This window comes from Cadophora gregata (genome assembly GCF_030347475.1).
Source record: "Cadophora gregata isolate MNR1 chromosome Unknown scaffold_10, whole genome shotgun sequence".
In the NCBI taxonomy this organism is placed as follows: Eukaryota; Fungi; Ascomycota; class Leotiomycetes; order Helotiales; family Ploettnerulaceae; genus Cadophora; species Cadophora gregata.
Window position 1 is genome coordinate 758,436 of NW_026695933.1, and position 25,088 is coordinate 783,523.

General features: G+C 47.9%; 6 protein-coding genes across 6 annotated transcripts; 3 read left to right on the plus strand and 3 right to left on the minus strand.

The window, feature by feature from the left end:
* Nucleotides 1-385: 385 nt before the first annotated feature.
* On the plus strand, nucleotides 386-4,943 carry FMO1 (monooxygenase). The gene is made up of 6 exons (XM_058494834.1): nucleotides 386-934; nucleotides 1,145-1,564; nucleotides 1,712-2,516; nucleotides 2,563-2,650; nucleotides 2,694-4,095; nucleotides 4,188-4,943. Exons 3-6 carry the CDS (start codon nucleotides 2,483-2,485, stop codon nucleotides 4,347-4,349), a joined length of 1,686 nt encoding a protein of 561 aa, XP_058355141.1. The 5' UTR covers nucleotides 386-934; nucleotides 1,145-1,564; nucleotides 1,712-2,482; the 3' UTR covers nucleotides 4,350-4,943.
* A 1,698-nt stretch (nucleotides 4,944-6,641) lies between these two features.
* Nucleotides 6,642-10,536, plus strand: ONS95_001630 (uncharacterized protein; the record flags this gene model as incomplete). The annotated part of the gene is made up of 9 exons (XM_058494835.1): nucleotides 6,642-6,887; nucleotides 7,017-7,505; nucleotides 7,554-7,841; nucleotides 7,886-8,404; nucleotides 8,457-8,691; nucleotides 8,758-9,237; nucleotides 9,327-9,641; nucleotides 9,693-9,891; nucleotides 10,001-10,536. 9 exons carry the CDS (start codon nucleotides 6,642-6,644, stop codon nucleotides 10,311-10,313), a joined length of 3,084 nt encoding a protein of 1,027 aa, XP_058355142.1. The 3' UTR covers nucleotides 10,314-10,536.
* A 664-nt stretch (nucleotides 10,537-11,200) lies between these two features.
* ONS95_001631 (uncharacterized protein) lies at nucleotides 11,201-12,379 on the minus strand (the record flags this gene model as incomplete). The annotated part of the gene is made up of 1 exon (XM_058494836.1): nucleotides 11,201-12,379. The coding sequence occupies one exon, from the start codon at nucleotides 12,377-12,379 to the stop codon at nucleotides 11,201-11,203; it is 1,179 nt and encodes a 392-aa protein (XP_058355143.1).
* Nucleotides 12,380-16,080: 3,701 nt separating this feature from the next.
* Nucleotides 16,081-17,190, minus strand: ONS95_001632 (uncharacterized protein; the record flags this gene model as incomplete). The annotated part of the gene is made up of 2 exons (XM_058494837.1): nucleotides 16,081-16,803; nucleotides 16,858-17,190. 2 exons carry the CDS (start codon nucleotides 17,188-17,190, stop codon nucleotides 16,081-16,083), a joined length of 1,056 nt encoding a protein of 351 aa, XP_058355144.1.
* A 1,580-nt stretch (nucleotides 17,191-18,770) lies between these two features.
* On the minus strand, nucleotides 18,771-19,409 carry ONS95_001633 (uncharacterized protein; the record flags this gene model as incomplete). Its single annotated transcript, XM_058494838.1, has 1 exon — nucleotides 18,771-19,409. One exon carries the CDS (start codon nucleotides 19,407-19,409, stop codon nucleotides 18,771-18,773), a length of 639 nt encoding a protein of 212 aa, XP_058355145.1.
* Nucleotides 19,410-20,835: 1,426 nt separating this feature from the next.
* Nucleotides 20,836-25,039, plus strand: ONS95_001634 (uncharacterized protein). Its single transcript, XM_058494839.1, has one exon. The coding sequence runs from the start codon at nucleotides 22,449-22,451 to the stop codon at nucleotides 24,306-24,308; it is 1,860 nt and encodes a 619-aa protein (XP_058355146.1). The 5' UTR covers nucleotides 20,836-22,448; the 3' UTR covers nucleotides 24,309-25,039.
* The last annotated feature ends 49 nt before the right edge of the window (nucleotides 25,040-25,088 follow it).

Consider the following 25,088-nt stretch of genomic DNA (forward strand, 5'->3'; position numbering starts at 1 on the left):
AGCTGGGTCTGGGCTTTGATTTCAGGTGTTTGGGAACTGGACGGAATAGATTGTATAGATAGACAAAGAGCGAGACAGGTAGGCGACTGCGTGTGGACTGAATATAGTTGCGTGGAGATGGGTGTAAAAATTGATAACTGGCTTTTGCTCTTTATCCATGGTTTAATTCCTCGCTTCCAACCTGTTCTGTCTCGATATGATCAAAATAACACGTCTCATAGCAGATGGTGCGGACACCTTTTGTAACACCTTGGAAGAAGGTAGAACTGGAAACATTTGTTTCTTAATTATTATACTGTTTTTATTATCAGGCGGCTTACCAACGTTTGATTTCCTGGCTTCCTCAGAATTCTACACCCGGTCCATTGCTCCAACCAACTGGCTGGTCCGGTTTCAGCTCCAGCTCCAGCCAACTTTAGGCCCCAAATTCATCCAACCACCATCACCCATTAACGCAACCATCTACCCAATCGTCTTCATTACCAATTCCTGATAGCAACCAACAAGCTTCACATACCCGTCCGCCAGCCCAATTAAAACGTCGAAACACGTGGCACCACCATGGGATGCAGCCAGATCTGGACCAGGCACCCGCCGAATACTCCGGACGTACCTGATTATCGACATGTGGTGCGTGTCATCTCAAGCTGGGTCAGGTTGGGTCTCAACAGATTTTCATACTTTCTTTCATACGATCCAACTGCTCCTTACCCTCTCATGACACTTCATAACTTGCATCGCCAAAGGCATTGATATCTCATTTCGGCAAACTTGCAAGTCTCGGCTCTTTAGAAAGACGAAGAAAACAGGTAGAGGGTGCGAGGGGAAGAATGGCTTTCACGCTCCATCCTCACCAACGCGATGGTCTGATGCGGTGGGAGCGCGATGCGCTCATATTGCATTTTGTTTGGAGTTGGCAGTTCATTGTTTGTTGGTGAGTATGATTTTTGTTAGTTTTCGACGTGAAATTGTGTTTTGGTGATTTGTTTTCGGATCTGGTTCGCGAATGAGATAGTGAAAGGTGGTGGAAAAGGGCAGGAAAGAACCGGATATGGTGCAGCAAGACAGTCAGGGCGGTACGGAGAGGACTTGTTAGTTCTTGGTGTCATGGCGTTCCTAGCTGATAATTTTTTTTCGTAAATAGTTGCATGGAAGTCATCATCATGGCAGAAATAATGGGATCAACAATTTCCGCAGATTACAAGAACAGGGAAATGAGGTATCCTTCGCCCTCCCCTTCCTTCACCACCTCAACATTCCATGACCACATCTATTAACCTCCCTGGCTCTTCAGACTCTGGTACGCCTTCTTCGTTCTCACACTAATAATCCTCATCACGATCGTTGCCGAGATCTGCCTCTTCGCCAATTCACATCTCGAAGTCAACAAATGGCTCGGGCTACAGATCTTCAAAGTCGCTTTCGCGGCTACGGCTTTTGGGATCTACGTTGGTTGCGCAGGAAGTCCTGGGCCGGGAGACCACAGGGTTTGTATCCCGCACTTAGGCAGTTGGAGAACCCAGGAGCAGAGGAGAGAGACGATTGGGGGTTTGGTGGGGTTTTGGTACGTTGTGTTGTCTTTTTGTTGCTCTTGCATGGCCTGATCTTGCACTGTTCGCTCCGTGCGTTGAAGATTTACTCTGAAGCTGGGTTCTCATGTTTATGAATGGCGACGATCACCTTGGAAGACGTCGAGCTGACTTCTTAAAAGGACTCCTTGGATTGCGGGACTTGTCTGTGGGATAACTGCCAAATTACAGGATGGGAGACAAAGGAAGGAAGATTTTGTGGTGGAAGAAGAGGCTAGGAGACCGCTGCTCCCGCGACGCATATCGGCTGGTGAGAGGAGAGCTGTTTATCGTTGATTGAGTTGCTGGGTTTTGTACTTCGGAGGAGTAAAATGGAGAAAAATATTGATTAGAGGCACATTTTCTGAGACTAAGAAGTTTCATTCGGAGAAGGAAGACTGATGTCGACATTTTGCATCCTACTTTCAATACCCTGAATTATGGTTGAGAACGACTACCTGGTGGAGAAGACTTCCTCAATACAGTCTCCAGCTTGTGGCTACAGCTTAGAAAGAGCGGCATGGATCTCTGGCTCAAATTTGATTATAGACTGGCTTACGGAAGCTTTTGGACCCATATTCCACAGGCTCTTTCATAGTTGTGACTATGCTGAATTTCGATAGGAAATCTACTTGCTATCGTTGCCAAGAAACGATGGCAGGGTGGCCTGGTCATGCCCGCACTGGTGGCTTTCTACAAGCCAATTGATTCGGCAAGAGCAACGACGCTCAACTGAGGCGTTCGCTAAGTGACATCTCCAGATCTGCAGGGGTGCGGACTTTCAGCTGAGGTGAGACTGACATCTGGAGCTTCCAGCCCTACTAGTTTAACCAGATTTCCAACCTTAAAAGAATGCCATCCCCGCTTTCAACTTTCGATTACATGCAGGAGATTTGTATTGAAAAAGTATCAAGATGGCGACGAAAGATCTAATTGTTGTGGGAGCTGGTGAGATGGATTGATCCGACTCCAGACATGCGGCTGATTTGACTAGGTCCGTTCGGTCTCATTGCTGCTTATACTTGGCTTGAACTTAATCCTGATGATGTTGTTACGGTTCTTGAAGCTGGCCCTGATCTCGGGTATGTCTTCTCCAAATATGCGAAACATTTCTGACTACCGAAGGGGAGTGTGGTCCAAATCTCGCACCTATCCAACGATGATGACCCAGACACCGGCAGACATGCTTGGATATTCCTGCTATCCTATGCCATCACCACCGAAAGAAGAGTCATTTTATGACTTGTTTCCTGGCCATCACGTCACTTTGTATCTTGAAGCGTTTTCGATGCACAAAGCATTTGCTGGAAAGACGATCAAGGATCGGATCATCTTCGATTCGCCAGTTTCGAACATCACGAAAATGAACAAGTCATGGAATGTGGAAACATCCACTGGGAAGACGTTTAATTGCAAGAAACTCATAATTGCAGCGGGTCTTACCTCAACACCCAACATCCCATCTTTCCCAATCAAAGATTTCAAACCGCCCATAATCCACACCCGTGATCTAGCAGCAAACACACCTCTCCTCTCCTCACCTGAAATCAAATCTGTTCTTGTCATCGGTGGTTCCAAATCCGCATTCGATACAGTTGTCCTCCTCTCCTCGCTCAAAAAGTCCATAACATGGGCCATCCGCACGACAGGCCAGGGTCCAGCTCTCCCTGCGAACCCGGATGCACCATGGCCGCTTTCTAACAGCCATGAGATAATATCCACGAGACTGGTGTCTAAGATGAGTCCTTGTATCTTCGAACCACTGGATGGCCTCACACGGTTCTTCCATTGCAACTCGATTGGTATCAAATTAGTTGACATGATATGGAGTGCCATCGATGGGATGTGGAGGAAGACTGCCGGGTATGGAAGGAGTGACAGTATGCGAAATCTGACCCCTGACCGTCCGGTGTTCTACTTCAGTGATGGTGCAGCGGTGTATAACAAAGAAGGACTGTGGGATATTGTTGCGACAGCTAATGCATTGCGAGACGACGTGGTGAGTATGGAGGGCAAGGAAGTACTGCTGAAAAGTGGCAAGCGAGTCGAGTGCGATGCTGTGGTCACTGCAACTGGCTGGTCGAATATTTATCCTTTCTTCAAGGATGATCTGGCAAAGAAGTTGGGATTACCTGTCCTGCCCGACACTGTTGAGGCAAAAGATGTCGAGGTTTGGGAAGCTCGCATTTCTGAAGCACATAAGATTGTCACGGATGCGTTCCCCCGATTGACAGTCCAGCCTAATTTCCCACATCATACACCAAAGGCTACACCAGGTAGACTTTATCGACATATTGCACCAATTTCAGATCAGGAGGATCGCTCCATTGTCTTTCTGGGAACTATTGGTACGACGCAAAGTTTCCTTGTGGCAGAAGTACAGGCATTATGGGCTACTGCGTATCTGAGTGGGAGCTTGTCTCTTCCTGGTGACGAGAAAATGAGAGATGAGGTTGCTCTTGCAACAGCTTGGCGACGAAGGAGATATGTGGGCGACGGATATACTTTCATCTATGAACAGCTTCCTGTGAGTCACTTTCTCATATTATCTCTTTGCATACCTTCCTCTTACCAAATTAATCGAAGAGTTAACATCTATGCAAAACTGACTCTTTACAGTACATGTCGATGTTAATCCGAGATCTTGGGTTGAACGACCTCCGCAAAGGAGGTGGATGGAGAGAAATCCTGTCGCCTTATAAATCAGCTGATTTCAGAGGTTTGCTGGACGAGTGGAGGATTAAGAATGAAGCCGTTGATGGTGATGATCGAGCGCAATGAGATTGCCTTCGAGTGATTGTCAAGAGCACAGCTGTCTTCGCAGTTGGTGGGGATTTCAGCAAACGGCCCAGAGCAGGTGGAGACTACTGGTTGAGAAGTCTGGAAATGATAGATTCCAGCGCGCCAATCAAAGGCAATATTAATCTCTTATTGCGATACTTTGTCGAGTAATAATGTTGAAGGGTAGGGTATTGCGGGTTGATCACATTTGCACATATTTACCCCGTAGTCGATTGACCCCGCACCGCCAAGCTTCTCCCGATCAAGCGAGAGTGGAGAAAAACAATCACCACATTGCCCCCTTTTCGACCTCATGTAGGCCCCACGGTGGTGATGTTCTTTCAGAATGAGCACAATTTTTGAAGTGGAGTACTGAAACATCATCTGGTGGCTGAGGTGGCGGGGATGTTTTAAATTTAGCATATGCGAAAGTCAAGTCATGCAATCTGTGGTTTCTCTATAGTTCAGAGGCAAGCACTTTTATCCCATCTAGCGTATGTTCTGATTAACTTCTCTTTATTAGTCGGTGGTAACGGCCGGCCATTTTGAACTTGATAAAAATGACAATATCATGTACATTGAACTTGATTCGCCGGAATTTTCAGAAGCCTCCACGTCCGTAGAAGCGTGTCTGCCATCTTCTGTCACTTTTACAGCCAGAAATATATATCCCCTCAATTGCCGAAAACACACTTTGCCAGGGCACGGCGCTGAAGCGAGGCGCTAAGGCTGCCTGGACAAGAACAAGGCATTCAAATTTCAGCGTTCTTCGCTTAATTATAGGATCTCGCTATAGATGTGTTTGATACGGCAGTTGAGTGGACAACATGAAGCTTACTCTATTATAGAGCTCGAGCGCTTCCAAAACGAAAGCTCTCGACTCACGTAATACATATAAATCTCCTCAATGTACCGATACTTGAGTGGTTGAACCACTTTTCTAGGCTCATAACACGAACAAAGACCTCCCACTTCTGGTTCTTATGATAGTACCACCACAAATTCGATATTATTCAGTTGTGGATATTTAAATCCCAAAAATTAAACAGAACTTCCAATGAATATTCATCTACTCTTCCAAATCTCAACGCAATGCACTGCAGTACTATTCTAAACACTGGTGATGATGTCCACTTCGCACAAACACTTTCCAGCATTACCTGAATTGGCCATTGAGACATTCGTGATAGATCATGCTCCAGCTCTTCTCTCCAATGAGCGTCACCATAGGTGGCAACGCTCACAGCTCTCACTCTAGGTCATTTGCACCGATCCCTACCGCTGTACTCCAATGTTTTATAAGCAAGTATCAGATTGGTCTCAACAACTTTGAAGCAATATATTCGGACAGGGAGTTCCAAACGACCAGGAAGAAGATCAACCTGCACACAAAAATCGTATCCCCAAAAGAGGAGAATAGTTATTGTGATTCTGTCTCTAATTCTAAGCAGGAGCCACCATTTAGTTCATTCTTTCACTCCGGTGAGGAGGTTAGCCAGGACAGCAAAGTGGCAGACCAGGGTACCCCAAGACTTCAGGTCACTAATATTACTTTCGTAGACCTAATAAGATTATGATCGATTATCAACATCTTCATCATGGCTGTTCATGATGAAGGCAAACAAATTTCAATGAGCATGAATGCTGAGAACTCAGGTTTGTCAGTTTTTTTTCGATTTCTAGAGAGCGTAGAAGGAAACAGTTATCAAAGCATATGAGAAGTAAACAGAAGAAGCTTTTTACTCTGAGAAGGATATTGAGAATTTCCGTGCCACCTAAGGTGGACGTCGGATAAAACGTTAAAGGGTGATTAGGCTGAGAACTTGAAACAACGGAGTTATCATTGCCACAACCTGGAAGTCTTTCGCCACACAAGGTTTTAATCCGATCCCGGATGTACACGAATGGCGATTCGAATTTCGAGGCAGTAGGAGCAAGACGAAAGACCACAGCGAGACAACTAGGAATGCTTCCAGCTGTGAAGAATATGACACAAAGCTACTATCCGATGATAGTATCCCATGTCTTATGAATTAAGTACCCTTAGGCGCTGAGGAAAACATCTCTGGCTATTTTTTTGTTCAGTTTTCCAACCCATCCAGCTCTATATATGAAATCTGATTTGAAGGATTTATTGGATACGTTCTCTAGCTTTATTGTTTGATTGTAAATCTCCATTGTGTCTTTTGTTTTTTACTATTAAGTGCTCATCATCTGTACTCGCAACTCCTCTCTAGATATCCTTTTCCTGATTGCCTGTTCACCTTCTATGAGCCAAAGGTCACATCTGTTATGACCACACTTCCTCCTGGAGTCACAATCAGAACTTCAAGCAACAACGAATACACGACCAACACCTGGAGCAGCAGCACAAACAGCGACGGTCATCTCATCTTCTTCCCAATCATCGTTGGATGTCGAGACTGCACGAGCCTACTTACGATCATTGACGGCGTGGACTATTTCTTCAACACTATTTTCAAGTTCCCACCGATCCCGTTCCCAAAGTTTCCAAAGATCCCTAAGCTTCACTTTCCGGTGAGTATCTGATGCCAAGTCCACTCCAATCCTCTCGTACATAAAACATTCAACATCATTCACCAGCTATTATGCTGTCCCGCAATGACGTCAAAAAACTCGTGACTGACTTGATATACATTTTCTTAGTGCGTCTTCTTCTGCAAGAAGGGTCACAAGCACCACAAGGATAAGCCTCCGGTCTACGACGAACCAAATAAGGAAAACGAGGAGAAAGACCAGACATCCACCACCTCGGCCACCAGCTCCAGCTCCAGCTCAACATCCTCCTGCAAAGCTTCAATGGTATCGGCATGCACGGTCTTCTCTACAGTAAAAGTTGATGGTAGCTCGACTACCACGATGACTTCTACAACATGCTCGGCGGAGACAGAATGCTCCGCTACTGGGCACTCTTCTACAACTGCCACTACGACTTCAGCGACTCCTACACAAACTGCATACTTCATTACAGCAAAGAGAGACGTCGGAATGGATATCATCAATGAGTTCACTGCCAAGTTGAAAGTGGAAACCGATCCAGACACGTTACATGTTTCGGGCAACGAAATTTTCACTGGGTCTTGGATCCAGAAGTTGAATGATACGCAGATTGAATCTTACAAGCGTGAGCCAGCGGTTAGTCTGAGTGTCACTATATTCCTGCACATAAGCTGACATTTGCAGGTTTTGAGCATCCATCCTCTTTCGGACCTCGAGAGAAAAGTCCGCTTTAGAAAACATCGTAAAATTTCAAGAAGAAATTCAACTGCTAGCAGAGAGGCATTGTTCAAGGGAGATCTGAAGAAACGAGCTAATACAGTTATTCAGCAAGTTACTGATGATGACCCGTTGAAACTAGTCTCCCAGCCTCCTGGTGTTGACAGTAATCTGATTAGCACTTATGCCCATGACGTTGAGACTTTACCAGCCAGAGTATATGTCATGGATTCCGGGTTTGACGCATCACATCCAGTACGTATCTTGAAGTATCAACTGATATCTACTGATGTTTGTAGTTGTATGACCAGCTCAAGCAAACTATTGGTGAACCAGCATGGATCTGGCCAGGCTCCCCACAAGCATCGACTTTTGCTGAGCCTTACATATATGCCTCCTCAGGAACTTACACTGATGCTGATGAGTTTGACAGTCATGGTACAGGTATGATCAGCAGAATAGTCGGCCCGGAGCTTGGTGTCTCGAAGAAAGTAGCTCTTACGATTATTCGCCAGCCTCAAGCGATCCCAAACCAACAAGAAATGATTGACTATGGGCTCACTACTCCAGTGTTCGATGAATATTTCAACCGCATTTCTTGTCTCGAAGAGGGACTTAACCTCATACTCGCTGACGTCCGACAGAAAGGCGTCCCAAAACAATCGATTTTGAACCTATCTAATGGGGTTGAGGTCGGGCTTGATAAACTGCCTGTTCCAGGAGACGTAGTATACTCAATGTACGCATCAATGAAAGAGCTCGTTAACATGAGAGTCACAATTGTAGTTAGTGCTGGAAATGATGCTCTTGATATGAACGTGGGTCTCACCTGTCAGTATCAATTCGAAGCTCCTTGCTGACTCTGACCAGGGCGTTTATGATGCCCGCCTCGTGAGCGAGTATACTAAGTGGGCAACGGACTTTGACATTATTGTTGTGGGTGGAGCATCAATCAACGGCAATGCATGGTGGGATAGCAAATATCAACCTGCTCAGGGTTTTCCAGGTTCGGGTGTCAGTGTCTGGGCTCCAGCGTACAAGATGAGATCAGCATGCGCAGTTGCCTCTGGTTCCTTTGTGGTAGAGGATGGAGCAACATCTACCGGTAAGTCTGCCCATACACTTTAGAAAGTGTTGTAGATTACTTCAAACTTGCTCACATGTTTTCTAGCGGCTGCGATGGTGTCTGGTCTTTTGGCATATTTTATGGGTGTGCAGAAGCACTTCAACAAGATGGATGCACTTGCGAAGGCAAATCCTACTGCTGCCTGGACACTGGTCACGCGATCATACGTTCAACAGTTGGCACGTCAGAGAGTCATTGGCGTCGGAGCAAATCTTCTATACAATGGAGAAATTCCTCTAGATAAAGCTGGTAATCCGGTCTGCCAAGCACCAGCTTCCGCCAAGAGACAAACTGGAAGCAGTTGTGTTCGACCAGACACTCCAGATCCTGAAGCATCATCTAGTCTCGCATCAGTATCCAACGCCAGTTTGGCCTCGGTATCATCAGCTAGCTTTGCATCGGTATCGAGCGCAAGCCTGGCCTCTGTATCCCGCGCCAGTCTTGCTTCTCTATCTAGTGCCAGTCTTGCTTCGGTCCGCTCTGCATTGACTGCTTCCAAGACTTCCACAAGTGCATTACCAGTTAGTAAGTTTCACCTCCCATAACCCATAGATACCTCTGAAATGACCAATGTGTGGTAATGCTTGGAACTTATGTACTGAATTCATTTCTAGGTACTGGTACTTTCTCCGGTTACCTTGGATCGACCTGCCTCGATGGTAATGATATGGTCCTAGAAGGTGCCACAGAGGTTGTCGCTCTACTCTGCGGTCGCACGTATACCTGGGACACCAAAGGACAGCCTCCACGCGATGTAAAAGGTGCTTCTACACCGGCAGTATGGGATAGTTTTACCCGTGATAGGAGAGTTTCATCAGGTCAGATCAGTCCTAATGAAGAGATTGGTTCTGCTTGTGCAGGTGGCACATATCCTCGTTCGTTGACTGCGGATGAATGCGAAAAGGCCTTTTCTCGGTTGTTCACTGAATGTGGGTCTACTCTCTTTGACCACCCAAACATGTTTTACTGACAAGGCATAGGTCCCACAGGAGGTCAACTGGGATGGGCCACAGAGGATCACAATGGATGCATGAGCTTCAGCATGTCCCAGATTTCTCCTAATTCGTCACCAAAGCCCACCTCCATCACAACTCCACCCCCTGAGCCTACAAGCCCTCCACCTCCCCCAACGTCGATCAACAATGAAAAGTGCTTCAAGTCAGATCAATTTGAGGATCAGTAAGTTATTGCCAAACTTGCTTTATTCATTTTTAATCGTGGCAGGATGTTCCTAGGACGAATTTCAAATGATTCTTTGTAAATACTTACTGACTCCCACTGCGTTTAGATTGGCCATCAGCTCAGGTCTGGCTGAAGCTGCGCTCATGGAATTCTGCAAGCGCTCATATACCTGGCAACAGTTCAACAAGCCTGCAGAAGGAGAGCCAGGCTCTGATCCACATGTGGTTAGAATCACATATGGGGGACTTGCCCTTATGGAATTACGAGCCGTGGCTGCACCCTTCTTCGAAGGAAAATCTGATGAGGCATGCAGAATTAACAAGTACCCACGAACTTTGGAAACAGATGTCTGCGCATATGCATTTAGACATCTGAAGGACTTTGCTTGTGAATTTTTAAACCTCATTTTGCACGTTTAACTAATTAGATTAGGCAAATATGGTGGCGAAAACATTGCAACCTCAGGTGCAGGATGTTTTGTTCTGGGGATGAAGCAAACACAAAATTTCATCTAGTGGCTGAGCGTTGGGATGGGAAACGATGGGTACACACTCTGAGTTGGGCCGCATGGAGAGTTTAACTTTGCATTGAACTTATAATATTCACATGATACTTTAGATAGCGTTCTCTTCTGCAGTAAATGATACTTACTATGCTTTCAAAACTCGTGTAACTTCCCGATCTCATGAAGCTACGATGTGATCGCAAGAGTCTTAAATCTAGCAACAGGACTCAGCATGAGGTGAATGGTACAGTTGCTGCTGAGTAAATTCAGCATACAAGAATGTATCTTACTTAGGTCAATCAAATGATTATGAGGACTGTGAAGTAGCACGTTATGGAGCGACATAATCGGCGACCACTCTGGAGTACTGGTGAGAGGTATCATGCTGTCCAGCTGTGGTTTTTGTGTGACATGAGATACAGCACTACACTGTAGTTTTATATTATCACCATACTTGATACATTTACAGTTTAGGTCTGAAGCTAAAGTAGCGTCATGTTGGCCATACTTTCTCATTCTCGTCATCATCATATGATCGATTGTCTCTTGTCCCTCGTTTGTCACTTGCTCCCATACATTCATCCCATCATCCGTATGCTAGACCCCGAAAGACCTCTATCGTCGCAATCATCAAAACAAATGAAAATTGAACAAAAGAAACAACCTTGTATCGTGACATCTCGTAAATCATGAATCAGTAACTTTTCCGCCATGCCGCATACCAGTCCTCATGCTCTCGTCATTATTCATTCCGTCCCACATGTATCTATCAGGGGCATCATCAAAGCCAAGAAGCAAGGCTCACAAAGTAGCTCGGTTCTTCTTCTTGAACCAAGAGTTCAGTGTGTCGCTCAGATTCCTCCGTGAGGGCTTCACCCTCGCTTTCTCGACGGCCAGTTTCTCGATGTCGGTGCTACTGTTGCTCCTTCTCAGATTCAAAACAGACTTCATTGCAACAACGAAGCCTGGGCCGTCTTCTTGGTCTTCGTCTTCGTCGTCTTCGTCATCAGAGAAACGGGATGTCTCGACCATCAAGTCCATGAGATCTCGCTCTGGTGGTGGTGGGTATTGAGGCGACACTGGAGCAGAATGCATGAAGAGCGGCATTTCAAGATAGGTTGATGAATCTTGCGATTTGTGACTTGAAGTCGCCGAGCTGTTGAGATCTGATGTGAAAATATCTTGGTGAAGAGATGGTGGACATGGAGCCGGTGTGGTGTTGGCTCGGGAGCGCTGAGGCCTCATTCGTGGCTCGGTCGGTGCCGGAAAAGAGGCACATTTCCCATGATAACCTCGTTGAACCTTAGGGACTGATTGAGTCTCAGGTGGAAAGGCACTATATGTGGTCTTGGCGACAGGAGACGTTGGGTCGACTCGGGCACGGGTTGTGCGACGAGGCGAGCGAGTAGCTGAAGACCGCTGGAGCTGATGTACCTTGCGAGACTGAAGGATATCAGACTGGATCTGCGAAGGCAACTTTCGAGTCGTGCCGTGCTGTTCCTGGTCTCGGACTTTGACAGGTTCGGAAACGCAGAGCAAGGGCTCTGAGGAAACACTGTCTTCGTTCGCGTCCCACATGCGCCAGATCTGCTCTTCGTCTTCTAGTTGTGACAGTGAGCTGCCAAAGCTGGAGTGATTTCTGTTGTAGGATGGATTGAACTGTGATGATTCGAACATATCTTCCATCACCCAGCTGTCGGACTCCCCTGAACTGTACAACGACAAGGAGCAATGGTCTGGAAAGTCTTCTGATGAGGCTTGAAAACCGTCTGACCGAGAATCGACATAGTATTGTGCCATTTCATCGTACGCTGAGAGCGGCTGGGAGCGCAGTGGGCTGCTGAGATGCATCCTCGAAACTATTGCTGTGAATGGAGATGAAAGCAGCCAGCCGCACGACTCGCGGGGCACGTCTGCCATGTTATCTTTATCGATTGACGATTGCGCGAAGAATTCAGTGCGAAGGGGCGAGACTTTCATGGCGGGCAAAGGGGAATGTAGGCAAGGGCAGGAATGCCAATGACGAGGTGGGATAGCTGCCACAAAGGAGCTCGATACATTTGTTAGATGCAACAAATACGAAAAGAGAAAAAGTTCTTGTTGATGGCTTTAAGTTTATTTTGTTCACAAAGTTCATCTCAAAGAAAATATGCGCGGCGTCAATTGAAAACTGCACAATATGCTTTTGTGAAGCAGCTAGAAATATTATCGAGGTCGTGCATAACGAGCTGTCAGTCGGGTTAGTGGCTGCTCTTGGAAGCGGCTGGCTCCTCCGGAGCAACTCCCGGAAACACACCTGCAGTAAGGGTGCCATGGTACTGGCCATCCCTTGTACTACGGTCGCTGGTACTGAGCATAAATAGGTTTGTGCGGATCATCCATAGGGAACAGTTCGGCTTGAGTGGCTGCGGGTACGATCGAGGGCGGAAACGCCACATCGACCCACCACCCCATAGCTTGTGAAAAATTATCGGGAATTTGAAGCGGAAAAGTACTCCTGGCTTTAAAATGATATGCTCAAAATAAGGGATTGAGGTGAGCTCAGTGTTTACCAGCTCAAGACCAAAGTTACAGCTGCTGCAGCGTTGAAAAGATCACGTGCAGCTATTTGAAATCTCATGGCTTTTGCACAAAGATCCTCAAGACAGCGTGAATCCCTCTGGATGGAAGAAACTGATTCAGATCCAGTAAGATGTTATGACGTTCGATTTGTTGAGCTATCATTCAAGGCGATATCTATCGAGGGAGGCCGACCTTGGCGAGACACCCCTTGCTTGTGGGACATTGGGAGGGAGCTCATTGGATCCCAGGCATCATATATCCACTGGAGCAATGTCCGCACAGTGCAATTGCTAAGCTTCGGCTTCTCAGCTGTTTGCAAGCTTGGTAGAAAGCACAATCTCGGCCGAGGCTGCCAGACCCATGGGCGGGAAAGGATAGCAAGGGTTCGCTTAGCAAAAGAAAACATGGGATTTAAGCGAAGCCCCTTTTCCACGCCACTACTCACCTGAACTGAGGATCAACAGCAGAATTTGGGAAACCGGACAGCGACGAACAATAATGTTGAATGAATGAATAGATAGTGGAATTATCAAACGTCTGTGTTGTTGCCCACTATCTTGTTTCTTCCGACCTGTATCACTTTGATCGCTCGTGGCTAAGACATTCTAAGCCTAATCGGGCTGTTGTCACATTGTGAAGGAGAAAAGTATTACGCCATTTGCATCTAGAACCTAAAGCAGCCTTTTTCTTCTTCGTAACCAATACTGGTAAAACCCGCGTTCTGGATCACTGTGGTTGGCCCACACAAGTAGAGAGGTAAATGAGTTCCCTTTAATCGAGTCTCCGTAGAACTGGCCTTTTACCTCCTCCCCGCCATAACTTGCTGTCTGCACGTGATAGATTTCAATGCTCTGAGCGCTGTTCATATCTTTTGTCTCTGAGCCTTGAGAAATTTGGCATTCTTACTCTCTATAACATTGATGACTTTTCAGCTGAATTTGGTCGTCCTTGTTGTAGAGTATTTGCGCGAGGAGGGGCATAGCCAAGGTTGGTGGCTAGATCCACTCAGGGACCAATGAGAGTTTCGAGAAGTGACACTCTTTGAGTTCGATAAAGAATTTTCCATTTCAATAATCCGGTATCTCCCTGTGGGACCATGGATATCAACACCTTCACCAATTGGAATGCAATCCGGGGTATAGATCATGCACCTGTAGGCTGAATTTCGTCGGGACATGTCTTCAATAACATCGAAAGTCTCGACTTCTCACAACTCCCTCGGAGTAAAAACCAAAGCCAATATTCTGACTGGGTTTTACTCGAGTCTTGAGGACCCTGGAAGACTGAAGGGGTAAAATCAGATATTTTTGACTGCTGTGAGGGTCCGTTCGGAGAGTTTGATTGGCACCGACGATGCTGCTGGAGGTCAATATTCTAGGGCATAGAAGTCGACGTAGCGGCTGCCTTGGGCGCGTTCGCTGCATTCTTGTTCACAATATCGGCTAATTTGTAGTTCAAACACCGAGGATACCGGCTGAGGTGGGGCCGGAAAGTTCCAGCCCTCGAACCAGATATGAGTTGGCTTCATCATACACTTCAGCGTTTGTTGTGCCTATCGGTCACGAATACATTTTCAATCATTCCTTGTCCCTTGCCACATGTCCCCGCCGTGTCCAGCGATGACGGCTTTACCTCGAGCCTCGTGGGTGCCATCCCCAGACTTTCGTTGCCATGCTCTTTTTCATGTACCACAAACCGATGGTTCATCGTGAGAGCTAAGCTTCTCTGTTTCTTGTCGTGTGGATTGTCTTCCAGCCGCTCCAACTGCTTGTCTCCTTCATTGATTCACCTTCAGACAGTCTCATCCAACCACATCTTTGCCTGCCAAGCTCTACTTGGGGGCTGAAAGGAGCGTTCACCTCCAGCCCCCGGCGATCTCTGGCTTGACCACATAACGGCAATGATTCATCGTCCACATTATATTCCATTGTGGCTCTCGTGGCTGCGTATTTTGAAGACATTTCAAGCAGCGAAATTTTTTCAACTTGCAGTGACCCAATGGTGCGGCCTCCGCGTCACGGTCCCAGTGCAGCTCAGTCCAGATTACCTCCTTTCCATTCGATTCTTTCGTGTTGGCGGATACAATGTATTGCCAACATCGGGTGATGTTTCGCTGTTCTGGGCTTTGGGGTTCTGTCTATCATGGGCATAAACCTTCCATGCGACAGGTTTTGACCTCCTTTGCTTGATTCTAAGAGAGTGTCTCACCTTGAATGGCCTGAACACCACCCTTTACAGATATTCCTCGCAGCATGCCATGCTTCGATGCAGAAAAACCACGTCTGCGAATGCATTCCCTTCTCCTTGATGAATGCAAGGGAGTCGACATGGTTCGAGGTGTAGTTTTGAAAATCTTCTCTCTCCCTCCCGTCCCTTCAAATATTTTTCAGCCATTTTGACGCATGTTTCTCAACTTAGCCAGGAACGAGAAGGCGACATGAGTGGCGTGTGATGCGGTAGCAGTGGAACATCACATCTGGGCCAGAATCCCATCGTTCGCAGGATATTGTGCATAAGGAAATGGAACGCGTGCTGTGTAGATCACTTCGGACTGCTCACATACATTCTCAAACTTGACCCAACGTCTGTGACCCGAGTTCACCGCTTCTGGGGCGCAAGCCGCGAGAAGGATGTCCCTCAATCGAGCGTTTTATAGTAGATACATGAAACGGCACCGCTGCCGCTGCTCCAGTGGGGTATTAGTGATGTTGGAAAGGGTTTTCATACGACGGTGGTTCAATAACGCGCCTTCCATATCAATCAGATGAGATTGGATGGTCAATGTATCCGGCTGTCAGATCTTAATTGATCTGCTTCGTCCATTTGAGACAGAGGATTCGAAGCCCCTTGGATTTGGACAAGGACAGAGTAAGATACCTGGAGGTCTGTTGTAAGGGTCTCTTGATACATTTGGGGCTACTTGACAGGGGCCTTAATTGTTATTCAGCAAAGACGCAGCTTTCCCTTTGCGCCGAGATCCTGTGGACAGCTCACCATTTCGGAGCAAAGAATTGAATTGAGAGAACATGCATTATTCGAAGTTAGCGTTGAATATGTACAAATAAATGTAACAAGAATATACCCATTAAGAACTTTATCAGGCCACACCCACAGGGTCTTCAGATGGAAGCAAACACCCCCAAGCTCGACCTCGCCGCTCCATTTTGATCCACCATCAGATTATCCCAACAGCTGCTCCCAAGGCCAGCATTCTGGATCCACGCTGGTTCCCAATAAAACAGCCCACTGCCTCCACTGACTCCTGCCACGATAGCTGCAACATCTTTCATCCATGTCCTCTGCCCATCAGCGCTTTTTGGGATCGAAGTAGTGTCAGAAGGGAAAGCATATTGTGGTGATGTGCAGGTGACCGGCCAGTTGGTTTCTGCCACCACGATGGACTTTTTCCATTTCGATGCCATGTTTGTCAGAGTACTTCTGAGATTGGCGAGAGTGGCTGATGGGTTGTAGAAAGGGTAGTAGGATACGCCCATCATGTCGAAGTCGGAGGTGAGAAGTGGACCGGCTGCTAAGACATTCTGATACCACCATTGTTGGGTATCCCATTTCCAGCCGTTGTCCAGATGGATCATGATCTTGGGCTTCGTGGCGAGATTCGAATATTTGATTCCAGAAGATGCTGAGTGCAGTATAGTTGCTAAGTTATAGAATGATGATGTTGAACCGGTAGGGAAGAGAACACCACCAGTGATTTCATTTCCGATCGAGATAATTGATAATGGGATACCTGCTGAAGCGAACGCGTTTGACACATCAAGAGTGTAGTTGTATGCTTTCCACGCGAGGTCACCGACAGCAGTTGGCCATCCCGAAGGTATTTTCTGCAGAAATGATTAGCATTCTGACTCATGTTTGTGACACGCTGGAAGACGTACTTGGTTGGCTGGATCAGCCCAAGTGTCGCTAAAGAATATGTCGAGGTAAATATTCAGACCAGCAGCTTTCGCACGTCTTGCTAGCCTGAGATTGTAATCCAAGTTATAGTTACCGTTTGATGGATTGACCCATAATCTTTGTCGGACAGTATTGACGCCACTTGCCACCAGAATTGTCTCGAGGGGTGCGGTGTTTCCAGCTGTGGTCTTGTACGTGTAACCAGCAGCTTCTTCGATCAGAAGAGAAGACCAATCGACACCTTTGAATGTCAAGGACGCCTGCACCCCTGCGAGAAAAGCTGCAAGAAGGTAAACAGGACGCATCGTGAGCATATGACAAGGGTTGTGAAATGTGAAGAAACGGAAGACGTTGACGAGAGGATCACATCGCCCTTATGATTTCTGTGAGTATCCTGTTCCCAAAGGATTATTACCTCCACATGATCATCCCGAAATTTAGAGTTGACCATTCTCCGCAACAACTACCGAAATCCCCGCGTGGAGATTCAAACATGGGCCGCCAAAGGATAACTCGACCCTCATTTTGTGCGTTTTCTAACCCACCCAATCAAAGCAAGGCATTCTTACCAAGTCGCGAAACTTCCACCTACCAGAGAAGAGCTCTTTTCTTCGGATGAAAAAGGTTCAAGCTGACATCTCCGTAACTTAATTTATCCGCCGCAGCCAGGATCTCATCCCTGCTCGGTCCTGTGATGTCGTTTCGAAGCCGAAAAGTCAAGCGAGTGGGGTATTAGGGGTAGCGGGCCGCGAGCTGGAAGAAAAGAACGATTGACCGCATGATGCACATGACATATGAGGGACTACTCACTAAAAACTGTCGTTGAGTAGGAGAAATACCTATTGCAATTTTGAAGTATTCGCTCCCGTGAGGTCGCCATAGAGGTCGCATGGTGGTACATACCCAAAAAGATGTCTGTTTTCAATCCGTACAGGTTATGCGCAGATATGGTCCAACAACATAGAAGTGCATTCCCACCTTTTCCTTGTCTTGTAGGATGAGAGTTCTCATATACCCATTGTGGAAACGAGAAGATCGCCCATTTTTGCATATCAACTCCAGTGACGTGACTTTCATTTCCCAGCACATCTGCAATTTGTTTGTTCTTCAAAGCCCAAGGATCCATCAACCTAGACGCAACAGCAATATAGTTCAGGACATCTCAAACCTATTTCTGGATTCGGTGCTGATCTGTCGATATCTTGGCTTTAGGGTTCATTGGAAAGTACCGCCGACCTCCTAACGATACACATTGAGGCGGTGAGAAACAGTCTCGTCCATGTTGTGGTGTGTCAAGTACTCAGAGCCTTTTGGCATCAAATTCTTTGGGCAAGAGATTAAGCCTTGCTATGCATTACTCGAGTTGTCTCAACCATCAGAGTCCAGTCTTCGCGTAGGTTTGTCTCCCCGTACTCGGTCGGCTAGCCTATGCTTGAACTGATGGTTGACTCGATCCCAGGATAGACTATTCCTGTGAGCATACAGGCGAAGCTATAAGTGGTAACATGGCCGAGAGACATGGCAGAGGCTTTGATAAAACCACATCCGTACTAGTTGGCTGGTCGAGAATGATGCTTTGATGAGCGAAAAGCGAACAGAGCTGCGTCTGGAATCCACAGCCCTTCGTCACTTTGCTCTTTGCTCTACCCAGTCACCTTCTCGTTGCATCATCTCGGCGTGGCTCACAGATAGGCCTCTATAGAATCCATCATCGCCGACTGCTCGGTGCGATTGAAGTTGGTCGAATTTCAGCAGTACGTATCAAGGATTGTCGTACTCTGTTTCCAAAGAGCATCATCTTCGGTAATGTGCCCTTCTCAAAGGTGGCCTATCAAGATACCATATATTGGTAGCTGTGGACATACTGCTGTAATGGGTTCAAAGAGACCATCGTTTAAAACACCCCAAAGTACTTCCTCCTCACCTTCTCCATTTCCAACTCCTCTACCTTGGGCTCCAAAAACCTATCAACCTCATCTCTCCAAAACTCATTGTGCGGATTGACGTGCCATGTACTGGTATATTCCCAATACTCTGGCCACCAACCCGCTGTTTCCCAATCAACAATCCCAACAACCTCATCTCCTCGAACAAGAATGTTCAATGTGCTCAGATCCCCATGTGTGAATACTGGCTTTGTGCAATACTGTTTATGCCACTCCACGAGCCTGTTCGCGTCGTGCTCATGTTCTCTCTCGCCTTCGTATCCTTCGCGCAGATGCCGGTGGAAATCTTGGAGAGTATTAAAAGGCCCGTGAAACGACCCTCCAGATATTCGACTATCAAATAATGGTCCGCCTGCGACGTTGGATATGCCTTGGCCTGGAGGAGGGGGAATGCGCCGCATCTGCTCAACCATTTCTTTAATCTGTGCAAGGATCTTCGCCTTATATTCTGGACTTCGTTTCCACCAACCGTCCCTCAAAATTTGTCCTTGCACTCTCTCCATCAATATATACTTGCAGCCTTTCCTCTCAAATGCACAGTACACTTTGGGAATGGGGCTTGATGTGTGATTGGCGACGAATTGCATTGTTGCAGCTTCGGCGGGCTGTACTAAAGTCCTGACATTGATGCAGAGGCCTTTAGAGACCATCAGAACGGGGCCGCAACTGGGGAGAATACTATGTAGAAATTTAAGCGTCGCAAGCACGAAGAGCCGGCGAAGGGGAGTATCGTTGATATTGAGATTAGGCAGTGACTGGGGGTTTGAGGGTGACGAGACTGGGAGCATAGAGGACTCCGTCTCAGCCATGACTTCACCTCACGATTATGGATATACAGATGCAGCGTTGGATATCATATCGCACGTATTTGAGTGCCGTCAAGAGGTTGGGATGTTGGTTATGGGCTGAGTCAGCGGCTTCGCCTCAACTTGATGATTTGTGACGTGAGAAATAGGGCATTCAAGTACAACTTAATAAACCAGATGTGTATCCATTTACAAATTGAATGCATCCTGATATCTGCCGACTGTCCGAAAGGATACCACAATGCGGCGACATTTGGGCGCATTGATATTGCATTGTCACGTGACTACAACGCCTGCCCTTGGCAAGTAGGTATCTCATCTACCTTGGTAGATTTCATGGGCTGTTGTCCTGGGGTCTTTCATGGGATGTAGAAGGAAGCTGATTCTTGGAATCGTCACTTGAGACGTTGTGTCTACCAGATAGCCCGTTCTCACTTTGGCTCTTCTTTTCAACTTCCATTACGGAGTGAAACTACCATGAAATAAGCATCCTTCCTTCATGTCACTTTGAGATATCTGTAACCTTTCTGCTCAAATGCCACGCTTCTCATTTGTCTCATTTCATCTGATCTCATATCTCATATCTCATATCACATCTCACATCTCATCTTTCAAAGCCTATCTATTGTTAGTAAACCACATCCCCAGCCTCTTATTGGCTCGCAGAGTCAAGCCCCATGGAAGCCAGCGGGACGGAAGGGCTACCTAGCTCCCCCATCGGGATCCACAGTTGATCTGAGAGCCCAGAGCGCCGTTCTGCCGCTTGGATGTGTCTCTGGCTCGCGTTTGACGATTTGATAAAGAGGAGGCTGGGTCACTTGGTTGAAAGGTTGAAGTGAGAGTAGGAAGAGGTATGCTGAGTTACAAGAAGCGGTGCAGAGAATAGGAGAGATGCGAGATACAAACGCACCAGTAGGGGCCATGGTCAATATGTAAGGTATGATGTAAAGGGGTTTGTAGCCAGCTTGTCCTGGGCACCATGCCCTGCCCTGCCCTGCCCTGCCCTGCACTCGCATGCTCCCGCAGGACTGGAAGCGAGGAGAGTCGTGGCTGGTCCTGGTTGGGTTGGGCTGGGTTGGGCTGCACTAGCAAAGGCCCGCTCCGTGAGCATTGGGCAAGGTCCAACGGCAGGGCAGGCCAGCACTGAAAAGTCCCAGCCCCCTCAATTATTGAAGTCATCGTCACCGCCGCCGAGGACAGGGAAACACAGAGGATCAATACAGCACTCGAGAGAGGGTTGTACAGCCAGAACCTGATTTGGTACCTATGATGAAGGTACACTCTGGACTATTTGCTATTTGATATCTGTTTTGGAAGGTAGACGACTCTGTACAGGCAGGTAGATACGGTTAACTTGGAGGAGAGAGCACACCGGACTCACGTCTAGGGAGTCCATGTCCATGCCCACGCCCACGCCCACGCAGCCCTTGATGCACGGCTGTTTGGCCGCATCGCACTGCACTGCACTGCACTGCATTATTCTAACAGCCGATGCGCTGAACTTAATGCCTGTCGCACAGATCCTTCCTACCTGCCCAATTCTGCTCCTTCTCCTGCTCCTGCTCCTGCTCCCTGTGTACCTGCCTGGAGGAAGGAAGCCTCGAGGGCTTCGAGGGATAACCTGACTTGACTTGACTTGACTTGATTCTCGAACCCAAGCCCAAGCCAGCCTGACTTTCGTTTCTTCTTCCTCTCCGCTCCACTCCACCATCCAACATCATCACCAAACACCACCACGACGTATAATCTGCAATTGAAGACACCCCGTGCGAGCATGACCTCTCTAATATCAATACCGCATTCTCTGCATTCACCTCTCGCCATCCAGCCTCCAACCAACACCGAGCGGGCCGACAATTGCATGCGCGACCAACACGACGGAATAGAGAGCGTTGGATCGAGTCTGTGATCGAGCCAAACTCCACCATCACCACTCACGCATGCGCCGAGTCAATCCACGCGACTCTCGACCGTCAATTCGTGCGCGCATGCAAATCCTCAATTAATGCGTAATATGAAGAGGTCTGCGCATTGGGTGAATGGATTTTTCATGCGTGCGTGTTTTCACTCTACCTACTTGTTCGTCGCCAGCTGGAGCTTGAAGCTCGCTACTTCGCCATCTTGTTTTCACCCCAGCACCAACCTCCCCAATTCACCGCGACCCGCCTCAACTCGCACCACCCAAGGCCATCCCGACACCTGATCTTTCTCTACCACATTCCTTTGCTCTTCACACACACAACCTTTCCCAGCATTTTATCATTCCTGCCGCCCAAGTAGGAAATTCACATTCCTCGATCCCAATCGAGAACCACAACACCAAAAGTACCCGAATTTCGTGATATCCCAATTGGAGTCACAACTCGATCTCTGTGGTGATTCGACACCCAATTCACCTTGTCGAACTACCCTCGACCTCAGCCAGCAGCAGCGCTGACGACCCCTTCTCCTCCCATCTCTAACGACCCTAACGAAGTGAACGAACCTTTAACGCCTACACCTACGCAGCGCCAGCAGCAGCAGCGTCCCCTACGTCGAACCCACATTGAAGCTGCATCTGCAGGTATCAGTCCACCTCCACGAGTTCGCTTTGCTCAAAACCAACCAAGAAGCGAGGCATTGACTCATGATTTCGACGAAGATCTCGCCTCGTCAACACCAGTAGCAAGCTCTCAACACTACTCCCCTGAAGCTGAACGAAGACCTCACCGTGCTCTGAGAATCTCTCGGACTACTGCTAGTGCGATCCTCTATACCCTCGAAGAAGCTTTACGGCAGCCAAACCCCTTCACACCTGATCTTGTGGAGGAGAACGCTTCGATGTCCGATCTGACCGGTGGAGGGTCTGGCCCCGCGGGCAACAGCAGGACCGGAAATGGCAGACCTCAACCTCCACCTGGGACATCTGGTTCGCCTAGTCTCAAAGGTCCTAGGGAGATTATGAGAGAGCGTAATGCAAGGGAGGCCAGGAAGAAAGCAGAATTGGAACAGAGGGAGGCTCTGGAACGTGCAAGAGCCGCTGAGGAAGCAAGATTACTCGAGCAAGATAGAAGACGAAGTGCGGAACGAAGGGCAGCAGCTGCTGCTGGCGCTGCAGCACAACAAAGAGCCAGTGGAGAATCTGGACAGAGGACTTCAGGTGGAACGGCCGGCCAAAGAGTCTCGGATGGCTCCCAGCAACGTAGATCAGATCCCCCGCAAGAGGAACTTCAAGGAATAGGGCGTGGTGGGAGAGCAGTAGGAGGTGGTGAGACTGCACCATCTGCTCGACCTAGACCCAGCCAGCAACAGCAGTCTCAGCCACCTAGACCTGTTCCTGGAACATCACGGCCAAGACCTGCTCAAGCTGAAGTTGAAGGAGGCCCAGCTCTGACGTCACAACCGGCGACCAGATCATCATTTCCACATGCCTTCGAACGATGGGAAACTTTATCCGCTCACTGGGAAGGTCTCACATCTTTCTGGATCCGAAGACTGGAAGAGAATAGTAATGATTTGAATCGAGATCCCTTGTCGCAGCAACTTTCTCGACAAGTCACAGATCTTTCGGCTGCAGGTGCCAATCTTTTCCATGCTGTGGTTGAATTGCAAAGATTACGAGCCTCATCTGAGCGAAAGTTCCAGCGCTGGTTCTTCGAGACTCGAGCTGAGCAAGAACGTGCACAGGAACTTCAAGCAGTCCTGGAAACCAGTCTTGAGCATGAACGTTCGGAGAGAGCAGCAGCTATCGCTGAGGCAGTTGCAAAGGAGCGGGAGAAGTCAAACGCTACTAAGCAATTGGCCGAAATGAAGCGCGAATTGCAAATATCAAAGGAAGAGGCAAGAAGAGCTTGGGAAGAGCTTGGACGTCGCGAGCAAGAAGAGAGGGACCGAACCGCAGCTTTGAAGGATGGTCGGCCTACACTTATAGGTGGAGTTCAGGTGGTCCCTATGATGCAAGGAGTCCCTAGCAGACATACTAGTGCCCGAGATCCAGCACAGTATTCCGCTCCCGAACCAGAAGGACCTATTGAGAATAGCGATCTTGCATACCAAGAATACTCCAGAGCTCAAAGATCAGCGCCAGCAGACCCTTTCACTGAAACCCGGACCAGCTCTCGACCAACTTACACCGAAGCCGATCTACCAATCCACCCAGCCTTTACGAATTCCCAGGAACATTCCACGGCACCAGCCGTCCAACCCGCTTCCACCTCCGCGTTCTATCAGCAGCACCAGGGAACTTCCCTTCATCCAGATCCCACTTACCGCCAACCTTCAGTTCCCTCCGAAACTGGTGCAATGAGCGAGGAGGAGTATGAGATTGATTCACAAGGTCAATTCATCCGTGATGCCCGAGGCAACAAAATCCGATACCAAGGCCCTCCCTCTGACGCAGACACAGATGAATTCGATGTTGCCTCAGAACGTGAGCGTGAGCAAGCGAACCTTCAACGTTATGGTCAAGTCTCCGGCGTCGAATATGGACGCGGGCCCACCTCTACATCTGGAGGTCCAACTTCACACCCAACGATCTCGGAACCTGTAGATTATTCTGGGCAGGGCTATGGTGCTGCGGCTCCTGAATGGGCGGCTGTTCCTAGACATCATCATCCTACGAGATTGAGCGATGTATTGGAAGAGGATGAGAGGAGTCGGACAAGTGCGGGTGCGAGTCAGTTGAGTCGACGAGAGGCTTAGCCAACTGTCCTTCAAATCTAAGGCTTTTTCCGAGAGATCGATATCTGTGAGTGGTGATGCGGCATCACTCAGAAACACTACCTCGAGCCTATTGCCTTGAGCAACAGGGAAGCGAGAATAACAGAAAGGAGAGGGCACAGCATCTGTACGGCGTCTTCGGTGTTGCGGTGTCTGGAGAAAACGAGCGAAGTGAAAATTGGTTTGGCTTAGTGTTTATATGTATGAGCTTTTTTGGCTGACGGATGGACGGATTTTGTATGTTGTTCTTGTTACTTACTACGTTGCCGCATATCGAGTGGTGCCGCGAAAAATAGGTACAGATGAAGAAATTGGAAGCGAGCGAGCGAGCGAGCGTGCATGCTAGCATCTTCTTCTTTTCTATCTGCTGAATTTTTCGGGGATTGGAGTTGCAGGGTGCCTCGGCCGGCTTTCCGGACTGCAGATTACTACAGTGCAGAGGAGAGCCAGAGCTGAGGATAATCGTGGAGAAGAAGTAAGACAGTATTGAGAGGAGTCAAGAGGAAGAGGCTTTTGCATTGTAGGAATATGTGGTATGGCTGCGATTGTGGAAGGATAGGAGGCATTTTGCGTGCATGAGCTCCGTGCATCTTTGTTGTGCATATTCTGGGCGCGTGGTCTGATATGGTATGCTGTCTGTTGTATCGTATCGTATGATAGATACTGAGATTCTAGTTCTCTTTCATAGAGGGAAGAGAGTATGAGCAAGGAGAAATCATAAATGTTGAGTGGCCTTCTTAACTGTAAAGTTTGTGACATTTT

Bases quoted from the DNA above. Each gene is read 5' to 3' on its own strand.
- FMO1 (XM_058494834.1), top strand. From the start codon at position 2,483: ATGGCGACGAAAGATCTAATTGTTGTGGGAGCTG. The intron at 2,517-2,562 runs GTGAGATGGATT...TGATTTGACTAG, and splicing joins TCTAATTGTTGTGGGAGCTG to GTCCGTTCGGTCTCATTGCT. The intron at 4,096-4,187 runs GTGAGTCACTTT...GACTCTTTACAG, and splicing joins TCATCTATGAACAGCTTCCT to TACATGTCGATGTTAATCCG.
- ONS95_001634 (XM_058494839.1), top strand. From the start codon at position 22,449: ATGTCCGATCTGACCGGTGGAGGGTCTGGCCCCGCGGGCAACAGCAGG.